Genomic DNA, 13,728 nt, shown 5'->3' with positions numbered 1-13,728 from the left:
TCACCAGAGTAGGGCGAACAGTATTAGCCAGGTTGATGGAGACTCATATATGGCACTCACATGTGCATTCAGGCTGGGTTGGGAGAGGGTTCAACAAAAGAACAATGGCTTCTGCCAGTGCTTCTGTCTGGGAGAAATCTGTCCCTTCAGCCCTCACTCTGAAGCCAGACAATTCAGTTTCTCCTCAGATGTTCCTGGCACCTTTCGAGCTGCTGCCTCAGCATTGGAGCTCAGAGTTAGTGAGTTAGTGAGTTCTTCAGTGAGTGAGTTCGTCAGTGAGTAAGTTCATGCATGGGCCCTTTAAGAGGAATGCCTGAGACTCCTGCCACTCTCTGTCTCACTCAGCCACAATATCTGCTGGTTTTCACAGCCAGAATTTGTAGAGACTTCTCTTCCCAGCACTGGAACCCTGGGCTGGGGAGCCTGGTGTGTGGCTGAGACCCCTTGCTCCTTGCGGGGATACCTCCACAGCTAAAATACCCCTCCTAAATTTTAACCACCACATGTGAGTGTGGGACCAGATCATTTGAGTCTCAGCCCCTCCTACCAGCCTTGATGTGGCTTCTTCTCTATATCCCTAGTTATAGGACTTCTGTTCAGCTAGATTTCAGGCAATTCTCAATGATGATTGTTCTGTAGTTTAGTTGTAATTTTGATGTGGTCACAGCGTTTAACTACCCTACTGTCTTTACTCGAAGCCTCCAAGTATTATTTTTTGATATTGTTCTTGTAAATGGTCTAGCCCAGTGCCTGACACAGACAGGGTAGACAATGGGCAAATATTTGTTCGAAGAACAGGTGAATGAATGAATAAAATGTGTAAGCGGAAAATATCAATGTAGTGAGTCATGTCTGCTCATTTTAAGGACTTTTTCTTAGCATTCTACAAGGATGTAAGAGTAAAGAAAACACATGGGTGATGTAATTCAGGAACAAGGGTTGGTGGGAAAATGAGTGCCCGTTTTTGAACCTTAGGAAAAGTATAAGCAGAGAGTCAAGACACGGATGGAAGATGATACTCCAAGCAAATGGCTTCCAAAGGAAAGCAGTGTAGTCATACTTAGATAAAATAGACTTCAAGCTGAAAAAGGTAAAAAGAGACAAAGATAGACATTATGTAACAAAAAAGGGACAATCCATCGAGAAAACAACATTTTTAAAGGATATATACACCCAACTTTAGAGCACCAAAATATATAAATCAATTGTTAACAGACCTAAAGGGAGAAATTGACAGCACCACAATAATAGTAGGAGACTTTAACACCCCACTTACACCATGGGGTAGATCATCCAGACATAAAGTCAATAAGGAAATATTGGCCTTAAATGATACATTAAATGTCATGTACTTAATAGATATATACAGAACATTTCTTTCAAAAGCAACAGAATACACACATTCTTCTCAAGTGCACGTGGAACATTCTCAAAGATAGACCATGTGTTGGGATATGAAACAAGTCTCAGTAAATTTAAGAAAATTAAATCATACCAAGCATCTTTTTTAGAAACCAAACTCAAAGTCACAGAAGATTGTGATCTAAACAATAGAAAGTTCAGAATAGCTGGCATGAAGAAACTCAAGGAGATACAAGAAAACTCAGGGAATTCAAGGAGCTCAGGAATAAAACTGTCATTTTCGTTTTGGGATACTCTGTTACAATGATTATTCATAGCACTTGATGGGGTTGTTCCTCTGTTGATACATTTGAAGTAGCGACGTATTTTTTTATTTAGGTACACCTTTATTTACTTTAATTTTAACCAGTCACCAGGTTAGTAATTAGAGGTCTTTTTCCTCCAGTAGGTGGTGCTATAGCACAAGTTTTTTGTTTCTTTTACCTGAGTTGACTATATTTGAGAGCCAGCATTTTCCCTCTTGCACTGCCTCTGCCAGAGGTGTCACAGGTGCCCTGTTCATTGCTGCTTGTGCCTCTGGGGTCACTGGTGCCTTGCTGCTGCTGGTGTTGCTTTAGTGCTGGTTTTGCTCTGGTCATGAGTGTTGCTGCTGAGATAACGTGTCCCCAGTGCTTACCAGGTGGTCTGGGTCTCAGCAATGCCATGTTGGTGGGAGAGATAGCACAGCTTAGAGGGGTAGCTGGGGTCGAGTGCCCTGCTGCCACTGCCGTTTGGTTCTCTGTGGCTGTTTATGTTGCTGTGACCAGAAGGCCAGAATCATATGCACTGCCTCTTCTGCTGCTACTGAGTTTTCTAGTGATACGGCACCATTGCAGCCAGGGCAGGGAACCGAAGCGGGGTGCCAATGCCACTGCTGTCTTTTTTCTTCCCTCGCTGCTTCTGTGCTTGCTGGGGCTGTGGACTCCGCTGCTGAGGAGTCAGGGTGAGGAGCACCATCCGTGCTCTTACCCCAGTTCTGCTTCCCTCTTCCGTGCCAATCCACCTTCAGATGTGTGGCTCTCTCAGGCATCCTAGTGTGTTGAGCAGAGGAATCTTTGTTGAGTTATTGATGTCCCACTAGTTATAGGTTGAAGGAGAGAGACAAAGGGAGCATCTCACTCACAATGATGCTGACGTCATTCTCCCAATATATTTTAACTTCTGTGGGTGATTAATAAAGTGCTTGTGGAGTCAGACTGTGTCCTTGGAGTCACTAAACCTCTCTGAGCCTCGAGGACAGCCTCCTCTCTCTAACCTATAGAAATTATGCCCTCTTGGCCTCATACCCCACCCCGTATTTCACACACCACATGATAGTGGTGTGTGATTGTGACTTGTTCATGTTGTCTCAGATAGATTACAAATGCGTAAAAGATAAGCCCTTTGCCTTTTACCTTTATATTTCTTGCACACTTAAGTGGTCATTAAATATTTTCTTAAGAGTTGATGTATCCATGTCATTAAGTAAAGATAATGCATGCAAGGCACTTACTACAGTGACTGGCACATAGCAGGTATTCAGTAAATTATATGAAGAGCACTCGGTCAATATGGGGAATGTTGCTTATTATCTCGTTTTTAATTGATTTTACCCCCACCCCTCCATTTCACATATTTTGTGCTTTGGCTGATTTAGAAGCCTATTTTTCATTTTGAAATAATTTTTGACTTACAAATAAGTCACAAAAATAATACAAATAATTCTCACATATTAACTGATGTATCTTCAGTGCATTGTGTCAAGGAGGCACATGATGTCCCTTTCCTAGAGATGTTAGTTTTGATCATTTGGTTAAAGTGATATCTGCCAGATTTCTTTACCATAAAGTTATAGTTTTTTTTTCTCTTTACAATAAGTATCTGGTGGGTAAATACTTTGTATATAAATATCTTTTACGTACAAAAAAAATTTTACTCAGTAACTTTAGCATCTATTGATGATTCTTTCCCAAACAGTTATTGTGGAACTTGCCAAATAGTGATTTTTTGGTTTCTATTATTTCTTCTACATCTATCTATTAATTGGCATTTTACTTTCAGGAAGTATAAAATTCATTTAGGTGTTTATTCATTTCTTAATTTATATCAGTAGAGTCGTGGATTCTTATTTTATTCAATGAGTTATGATCCATTAGAATTACTGTTTTGTTTGTTCCTTTTCCCCCTTAAACTGTGCAGATAGTAAAATTGGATGGGTGGCAGAAAGTGAGGGGAAAGAAGGCTTTGAGTACTTTTGTTCCAGTTAGAGGTATGCCAAACAGCAGGTCCAAAGGATAAGCATTTATGTGGGTTACACCAGCTTAACAAGGATCATCATGAAATAAATAACGATATAGATTGTGCTAAAATATATTGATTTCTCTTCATTTCAGGAAATAAAAAGGGTCAGTTGGAAGTAATTTAGTTATTAAGGTAACTACAATGTCTTTTAACCTCTAATAGTTGGAAATGTTTGTTGTTTTGGGGTAGAATGTGAAGTATGTATATTGAAAGTAAATGGAAGATGAGATTTCAGTATCACTGTCTTGGCACAAGATGGCAGCAGCTAGCCATCAATTTTGCAGCACAAGAATTAACAGTGTCTTTTTGCCTTTGCAGAGATTTCAGTACTAGTGCTAATAACATTCAGATTGACAAAACCAAGCCTCTGTGGCACAACTATTTCCTATGTGGATTTAAAGGAATTCAGGTAAATTGTTGTAGCATTTGAGATTGTTATATCAAGATATATTTTATTTACTCTATAACTTTTGTCTCCTTTCAATACTAACTGATGTTTCTGTTCTATTTTGCTAATTTATGTATTTTAGGGGATGAGGTAGATATGACATTTTCTGGGCAGTGTTCACAAGGGGCAGCAGTGGCTGTTCATAAGTCAGGTGCATCCAACAAACATCTTTCTGGTTTTAAAAAAAACTATTTTTCAGATATTCTTTTGAAGGCTACATTCTATTAATATTATTTATATTTGGGGATATAGAGGTATGTACTGTAACAGGATTTATAATTAAATAGCCCAGGGTTTGAATCTGGGCCTCTAGCCAGCTGTATTAATTTAACCTCTTAAGTCTCAGGTTTGTTATCTATAAAATAATGTCACTGCTATCCCAACAAAGAGTTGTTGCAAGGATTATACAATGTTTGATGCATAGCAAGCATTCAATAAATGATAACTAGTATTGTTATTACTACTTCAGATGGGGTTAAAAAAAGATGTAGTGAAATTTATTAGAATAACTATTTTCCTAGAAACTCTGAATAATTATCTTGAACATCTCTAATGTCATGTAGGTGAAAAAGAAAATGGAATATTTCCTCTCTCTCTTAATTAAAGAAAGTATGAAGGACAAAAATAAAATTAATTTGCTAAATCAATTTTATTTGTTTATTAAAATCCATGTTTTAGAGAGCTTATGTTCCTCACTGCCTGGAGGTCCTATCTAAAACTTTGTCATGAGTAGCCTATAGGACTTGGTGGCATATCTGTTACAGAAATATATCACACTTATTTCTGATGTGTAGTCTCGTACTCTAATTATGGTGGTCTGCTCCCTTCCCTTCCCTTCCCTTCCCTTCCCTTCCCTTCCCTTCCCTTCCCTAGTGTGTGGACCCTTCCCACCCCTTCCCTTCCTACCCCTTTCCTTCCCTTCCCTTCCCTTCCCTTCCCTTCCCTCCCCTCCCCTCCCCTTCCCAGACACATGGTAACAACTTATCAAAAAAGTTATGATAGGTTTTAAATCTTCAAATCATTTGGCTTGTCGTATGCGTTAGTGGAAATTACAGTATTTGGAAGCATTTACTTGGCAAATGCAATTTGATTTTCCTTAGAGCAACATGCCTTTTGTAGTATACGGGTAAAGTGACCTAAATAACATATATTGCTTTGTGTTGCTTTTGAGAATTTCAAACCTTTCTTTTGGGTTTGACAACTTATGTGCAAAAGCAGGTTTGTACAATGAATTTTTGGCAGAAAAGTAATTTAAATGTTAGCTTGTTTAAAAACCTTCAAATTCAAATACTAGAAAGTTCCAGAGTATAATCTGTTTATATTAAATTGAACATGTTATCCTTTTGGGATAGAGCTATTACAGAATTTGGCAAAACCCATTTGTGTTTTTGAGTCTGTCGTACATTTTAATTTAAACATTGTATGATAAGTTTGTAAGTATGATTCACATTCAAGACACCCTGTGGATCAGTTTATGGTTAAATATATAGCATTCTCCAAGGATTTTTTTTTAAAACAAGCTGTCTTGATGTTCTGTATGAAAGGGCACTGGCAACAACAGTGGTTCAGTTTATAATTTGTTTGTATTTCTGGAAAGGAAATTTTTAGATGACTTGAAATCAAGAAGTACATCCAACTGAATCTCTTCTTTTGTGGTGCATGAGTTTTACCAGTTTAGGGGAAAAGAACAAAAAAGTTAAGGAAAAAACCCCTAGTCTTTTATTTGCAGAGCTTTGTTGTTAACTTTGGTTATTCTAACTAGTTTATTGAAATTTCTCCCTAAAATAATATGTATGATGAAATGCATAATTATGTAATATAATAGTAATTTTTACTTTGGTCTTGAGCTGTTTGAGTAATTTGCAAACACGATGGTGCTTTTCTTGAGGAGGAGGTGGCCTTGAATATATTTTTAATCTTAAACCACAAAGGTTATATATTATGATATCATCCTAAATGTCATCCTAGATATTTATCTAAGTATCCTAAAGCTTTCCATCTTTAGAGTCTGAATATTTCTTTGGGCTTTCCTATTTGGAGAAATAGAGTACCCCTGCTTCACTTACAGCCTACATTCTTGTTCGTGGCTGAATTCTAATTTGGCTGTCTTGAAAGCTGCCATATGGCTAGTTTGTATCTGTAAAAATCTGGATTTCTTCATATAGCTGACTTACATTAAATTACAGTGACAGTATGCTGGCCCAGGTTTCTGACTGTAGTAGAGAAGTTCTCAGCCAGAAATCAGAGACCTGGGTCCTACTCCCAGCTCCCTACATATGATCTTAGGAAAGTTTCTTAATTTTTCTGTGCCTAGGTTTTTCCATAAGTAAAACAGAACTGAGAAAGTTTAGAACAACTTTTTCCTCAGAGGACCTTCTGAAGAAAGACGCTCCATAGAAATCAGTCACTGCTTGGTGTTAGGCTTTTACAATCACAGCGTTTGGGAATGTGCTATATAGCGATTTAATCTGCTTCACTAATAAATGTGTCTTTCTTTTCTCGTTATTTGAGAATTTGATTTATAATTGTTTAATTTTTTCCATGTTTGTTCAAATCAATTAATATTCAAGAAAAAGATCATTTAGGAAATGGATTAGTAGCTTTATTAAATTAAAATTATTGGGGTGACATTGGTTAATAAAATCAAATAGATTTCAAGTCTACAATTCAGTGATATGTCATATGTATATAGCATTGTGTGTTCACCACCCAAAGTTAAGTTTCCTTCCGTCACCAAATATTTGACCCCCTTTTCCCTTACCTACCTCCCCCTCCCCACTTCTCTCTGGTAACCACCAACTACTGGCCATGTCCATGAGTCTCTGTTCGTTTGTCATGTTTGTTGCTTTTAGTTTCATATTTCACATATAAATGAAATCATATGGTTCTCAACTTCTTCTGTCTGGCTTATTTTACTTCGCATGATAATCTCAAAATCTATCCATGTTGTCGCAAATGGCAGTATTTGATCTTATGGTGGATCAGTAGCTTTTTTGTTGAACAAAGTAAAAAGTAATCTTTATATTACCATACCTTGTGGCCAAGAGCCCTTACATAAAATGTCATAGACTCAACTGAATTGCACAAGTGGTTTCTAGAAATAGCATAAGTCCATTAATAGACTTTTGCTCCCTGGAGAATAGAAGAACTTTTTGCTGCTTCTTGAATCTGACACCAAAGTTACTAGTGCTATTTTTCCTTATATTCTTAGGAACACTTTGGTCTTAGTAACCTGACTGGAATGAATTGCTTGGTGGATGGAACCATCCCACCAAGTTCTGGCCTCTCCAGCTCCAGTGCTTTGGTCTGTTGTGCTGGCTTGGTGACGCTCACAGTTTTGGGAATGAACCTATCCAAGGTAATCAACTTGTATATGTTAGCCTCACAGAACCCTCTCTTTCTAAAGGCATTAGCATTTGAATCTCAAAATTAGAATGCCTTCCTTTGACTGGAAAACTTTGTCTTACCTGAAAGGACTTCACACGCACACATGTAATTAAACAATTCCTGCTTCTGCTAAACCACTATAAGGTTGTTGATAATTTTCAAACAGTTAGTAGATCTGTGAATAACTATATTAAAATGCTCTTAGATTAAGTGTGGAGTTGGAATGCATGGATATCTTTTTAGATCACCTCATTAACAAGTTAAATTTAAAATAAGAAATTCTAGTCCTCATAGTTGGACCTGCTTATTTTCACCTGAACCTTAAATTAAATATTTGACAAGCAGAGGGTAGAAAGGGTATAGACCAAGCAATAAAGGAACTGAACAGCATATTTGTTTATGCCAGCAAATTAGTCACTGAAATAAACTTAAAAAAATATATATTGCATTACAAAGAGGAAATGCTTATTTAAAGGAAACATAAATCCTACAGGAAGTCAGAAAGCCTTAACTTTACAAGTTCACATAAATTTCTGACATTGCAGTTCAGAGCAGGTGTGGTCAGTTTTAATTAATGCTTTGGAGTTCTGGTTCAAATAAAATGTTATCATAGGTTCTTTTTATCCTATGTACATACACTACCAAGTTTATAAATGGTTTAGGAACACATACGGGGCATCAGGCAGATCAAGAGAAAATTGGCCACGTGCTTAGTTTTTTTTAAGCCTGTTAAAACTTTCAATTTGAAAATTTTATATGTAAGAGGAAAGAGAGAAATGAAGGAGAAAGCAAAGCCTCAGAATTTTCTTTAGCTGTCATGTGTAACTATACATTAATTAGCCCAATGGCTTATTTGGAGGGAAGGATAACTTGCTTGTTATTATTTGTTTAAGAGGAGAGAAAGCAAAGAAAGAAAGTTCATATGTAAAATCTGTACATCATTTAACCATTATTTTCTTTTTAGTGGCTGCTTTGTTCAAGGCGTTGAAGTTATAATAGGTACAGTTTTAACCCTCACAGTGCCTATGATATAAAAGGGGAATAGAGAAAGTAAATAAGTAACTATAATAGAGTGTGATAAGTGGATAAGTAGTTTGCCATGGGAACAGATCTAACCTAGGCTTAGCATAAGACAGCTAAACTAAGAAACAAGGATTTGTAGATATTAGTTGAGAAATACTGATAGCTTGTTAGAGGAACTAAAATAAGCTTTATTTGCCTGGAACATATAGTCATTTGGATAACAGGGTAAGAGACCAGATGCTTGTAAGCCACGTTGAATAATTTAGGCTTTATCCTGATAGCAGTGTAAAATAATTGCAAATTTTTAGGAAGGGAGTTAACATGGTCATATTTTTAAAAAGATCACCGTGGCTCTATTGTTAAATCTAGATTTGAGGGCAACAGTAATAGCAGTAGGAAGATGATGGTTTAGGGAAGTGACAATGAGAATAGAGAGAATCGAATGATAGATCTAAGGTACATCTTAGACAGAATGACTAGGACTTGATTATTGATTGGATGTGGGGATGTGAGACAGCAAAGAGTCAAGAATTATACCCAGGTCTCTGGCTTGGTGTGAGTCATTGGAATAAGTAATACAGGTGAAAAAATACATTTGAGGGAAAGTAGAAATATTGAATATAAGGAATCTATGGGCATATTGATGGAGTTATCTAGTATTTAGCTACAAATAATATCTCTGAAAGTCAGAAGGGAGATTGGGACTTGAGATGTCCATCTGAGAGTCATATAATTAGTTTCTGAAGCCATAGGAGTGGAGGAGAACATCCAGTAGACGAGTGTAGGTAGAAAGATAAGGAAGAGTAAGACAGATCTCTGATAAGCATGAACTTTTGAAAGATGGGCAGAGGATGAGATGTCCACTGAAGAGACTGAGAAGTAATCAGATAGATAGGATGAAAACCAGAAAAGTGAGGCAACAGCAAAGACACAGGAGAGACTATTTCATGAAAGAAGTGGCAGTGGTGTCAAATGCTGTTGAGAGGTTAGGACAAGGACCAGAAGTAGCCATTGGATTTAGTATAAAAGAAGTTGAATAAAACTTTGAAAAGAGCTTTTTAGAATAGGAATGGATCGAAGGGTCTATGAGATGAAAAAGTGAAAAAGTGGAAAAGTTCAGTAGATGCACAAAGTCTGGCTATGCCTGGAGAAAGAGATAATCTGGAGTCTGTGGTGGGGTGAGGTCAAGGAATTTATTTCTTTTTTAATGGTAGGATTGGTGAAACATTATTATTATTATTATTTTGCATTTTGGGGTTCTTTGATGGTGTGTATATCTAAGGGAAAGAAGAAAAAAATAAAAACACTTGAGCCTTTGGAATTGATTCTCGATGTCTCTGTGTTTTCAAAGTCAAAAATAGCAAATCTATTGGCATAAAATCATGTGCATAGATCAATGGAAGAGAATAGAGATCCCAGAAATAAACCCACCCATATATGATCAATTAATTTATGACAAAGAAGACAATATACAAAGGGGAAAGGATAATTTCTCTGATAAATAGTGCTGGGAAAACTGGACAGCCACATGTAAAAGAATGAAACTGGCCACTATCTTATACTACACACAAAAATTAACTCAAAATGGATTAAAGACTTGAATGTGAGACCTGAAACTATGAAACTCCTTGAAGAAAACATAGGTAGTAAGCTTCTTGACATGGTCTTGGTGATGATTTTTTTTGAATTTGACATCAAAAGCAACAGCAGCAAAAATGAAAATAAACAATTGGGACCATATCAAACTAAAAAGTTTCTGTACAGCAAAGGAGACCATCAACAACATGAAAAAGCAACCTACTGACTGAGAGAAAATATTTACAAATCATATATCTGATAAGGGATTAATATCTAAAAAATATAAACTCATATAACTCAAGAGCAAAACCCCAAACAATCCAATTAAAAAATGGGCAGAAGATCTGAATAGACATTTTTCCAAAGAAGATATACATATGGCCAATTGGAACCTGGAAAGATGCTCAACATTCCTGATCTATCACCTCACACCTGTTAAAATGGCTATTAATAAAAAGACAAGGAATAACAAGTGTTGACTTGGATGAGAGAAATGGGAACCCTTGTGTACTGTGGGTAGGAATGTACATTGATGGGGCCACTATGGAAATCAGTATGGAAATTCCTCAAAGAATTAAAACTAGAACTACCATAATCCAGCAATCCTATTTCTGGGTATTTATCTGAAGAAAATGAAGACACTAACTCAAGAAGATAATATGCACTCCTATGTTCATTGCAGTATTATTTACAATAACCAAGATAAGAAAATAACCTAAGTGTACATCAATGGATGAATGGATAGAAAAGATGTATATATCTTTCACATGTACCACACACACATGGAATATTATTCAGCCATAAAAAAAAAGAATGAAATTTTGCCATTTGTGTTAACATGGGTGGACTTTGAGGGCACTATGCTAAATGAAATAAGTCGGAAAGAAAAAGACCTTATGATCTTATATGTGAAATCTAAAAAAACCCAAAACAACAAAAAACCAAGCTCAAAGTTACAGAGAACAGATTGATGGTTGTCAGAGTTGGTGCAAGGGTAGATGGGTAAAATGAGTGAAGGTGGTCAAAAGGTAAAAACTTCCAGTTATAAAAGAAATAAGTCATAAGGATGTAATATACAGCATGGCATCTATAGTTAGTAACACCATATTGTATATTTGAAAGTTACTAAGAGAGTAAATCTTAAAAATTCTCATAAGAAAAAAAATTCTATAACTGTATATGGTAGCGGATATTAACTAGATTTATTGTTGTGATCATTTCACAATATATACAAATATCAATGTCAATTATACCTCAATTAAAAGAATTGAATAAAAAATATCAAATCAGAACTATCTAACTCCATTGCCTAAAAAAAATAATATGCATATCTTAGCTTTCCCTGCTAGTTTACATTGTACTGACAATGCTTTATTGTCTAGGGCTGAGCATAATTATTTGAAGAGTGTTTTTGCTTTGGTAAGATAGAATCTCGACTGAAAGGATTTGCTTGGTCTTCAATTAAGAGCCGATGGGATAATTCTCTTATAAAAATTCTAGAACATAACTCAAGGAGAGAAATTTAGAGATGAACTAGTTCAAAATCTTTATTTAAAATTTTTAAAAATTTTAAACTTTTTTAATTTAAAATTTTTTTTTTAATTTTTAAAATTTTTAAAGTATTGTATCACTGTTAGGAAACAAATGGCATATAGGACATAAATGAAGAGAATTTAATAAAAAGATAATTTATAGATTTGTGGGCAGGATCAAGGGACCCAGCTAGGAAGGGTTGGTTTTCCTGTGAAACTAGAAGCCATTATAATTCAGGAGGTATAGATGTAATGTCAGAAATGCAGTGAGACAGAGAAAAAGTGAGTTGGGTGGGAACGGCAGTGGGTGGGGATGGGTGAGGGGAATTGTTCATAGAGGTCCTTCTCTTGGTATGGAGAAGTATGAGAATGGAGGGCAGATAGGCAAACAGAATAACCAGCATATCTGATAAGAAAAATGAGTCCCATAAGAGATTGGTGACTAATGCTCTCCCAGTTGATAACTAATTTCCTCCAAATTATATGGACATTCTGTCTGCCTTATACAATTACAGACGATAATTACTGCAAATGGGGTATGATAAGTAGGACTATATGGAACTTGTTAATTCATTAATAAACTAAATGTTGCATGTCTGGAACCAGGAAAACAAAATGGCTAAGTCACCCAGAAGGTCTGGAAAACAGAAATTATGAATCAGAATGGAACTGACAGAAGAGAGTGTGGTATGATAAAAGGCCTATGAAATAGAAAACGCTAAAGGTTTTAAGGTGCCAGAATAAAGACACAACTATTCTTTCTTTTTCCTTCATTCATTCTCCAAACACTAGGGAAAACAAGAAGGCATAAGCTTTATCTTTGATAAATCAAGGAGATATAAATTACCCTAAACCACAGGATACAAAGACGGAAAGTGGGTGGAAGGATGGTGCGTGACTTAGCAGAGTGGAGAAAGGTCAGAGCCAAGTGTCTGGAGGGAGGTGCAGATGGAAAGCAAACTGGCTTACAGCTCTCTGGAAAAGCTTAGGAGTTAAAGGCACCCAGTACCTGAGAAAGCAGAGTGATATGGCAGGTGTGAATTTATTTGAAAGTCCTTATGAAGAGCAGTTAGACCCTCAGAGCCCACTATTACTTGGCTAAGTAAGGAGACCATTTCTTCCTACCTTTGCAGGAGTCTCTGGAGAAACAACCAGAGATTGTCCAGACATAGAGACTCTGAGCATTGAGAGAGGCAGAAGGAGAATAGAATTAAAAACTGGGGGATTAAAGAATGTTCTGCGTCTCAACAGTGCAATTCCCAACTCCCTTCTGGTCAGCTCTAGCACACGAGCAGCTTACCACTCCGCACTCCATCAGGAATATTGGAAAATTCTTCTCAGAGGAAACTGAAATGTCCTAGAGAAAAGATACTGACATTTGGTGACCACCTCCCACAAAATTTCTCCTGCTACTCTATGACCCTATTAGAAGCCCATTTACAAAGTTTCTAATCAGCTTTTTAGTGACTTGCACTTAAATATGATAGAACATTAAAAGATATTTAGACCTTGGAAGAAAGCTTCTAACATGAAGCAAGCAAACGAAGAAACAAAAAGGAACTCAGAGGACATTGAGACAATGCTGAAAGCAGAAGAAGCCATGATGTCTTCAGAATGTTATTTTAAAATGAGGAACAAACAATAAGAAAGAGCTTTTGGATATTATAAATATGATAGCCAAAACAAAAAGTTTAGTGAAAGGATTGGAAAAACTCTCTGATGCAGTGGGAGTAAAAAAAGAGATGAACAATAAGAGAGAGAAATATAGGAAAATTTATAGATCAATTCCAGAAATCTGAGATCTGACTAGTAGGGAGAAACAGAAAACAATCACTAGAAAATTGTTTAAAAAATAATATTCCTCCAAAATAAGAACATGAATTCTCAGATTGAAAGGTGCTCACTGGATATTTGGCATAATATCCAGTGAGTAATAATAAAAAAGAAATTATACCTCAATAAAATAATGTTTTTAAAGAAAAAAACAAACCAAAGTATACCATCTGGGGATTTTGAAACTTGAATGTTAATAGAAAACACACTAGAAGCTGAATGAGAAAGCAAGAGAAAAGAAGGGAA

At 36.3% G+C, this 13,728-nt stretch overlaps 1 protein-coding gene across 4 annotated transcripts in view; it reads left to right on the top strand.

Annotated features, from left to right (window-relative positions):
• Positions 1-13,728, top strand: part of GALK2 (galactokinase 2) — a 105,649-nt gene that overhangs the window by 28,692 nt on the left and 63,229 nt on the right. For 3 of the 4 annotated variants that reach the window (XM_006920379.3, XM_025038972.1, XM_006920378.3), the window contains 2 exons: positions 4,000-4,090; positions 7,341-7,487. In XM_006920379.3, coding sequence (XP_006920441.1) covers positions 4,000-4,090; positions 7,341-7,487 — 238 coding nt within the window. The remainder of the gene's footprint in view (positions 1-3,999; positions 4,091-7,340; positions 7,488-13,728) is intronic. The other variant, XM_025038971.1, reaches the window with a different exon arrangement.

Source organism: Pteropus alecto, unplaced genomic scaffold (genome assembly GCF_000325575.1).
Source record: "Pteropus alecto unplaced genomic scaffold, ASM32557v1 scaffold86, whole genome shotgun sequence".
NCBI classification, from domain to species: Eukaryota; Metazoa; Chordata; class Mammalia; order Chiroptera; family Pteropodidae; genus Pteropus; species Pteropus alecto.
The sequence above is the reverse complement of the archived record's forward strand: the minus strand, read 5'-3'. Positions and strand labels throughout refer to the sequence as shown.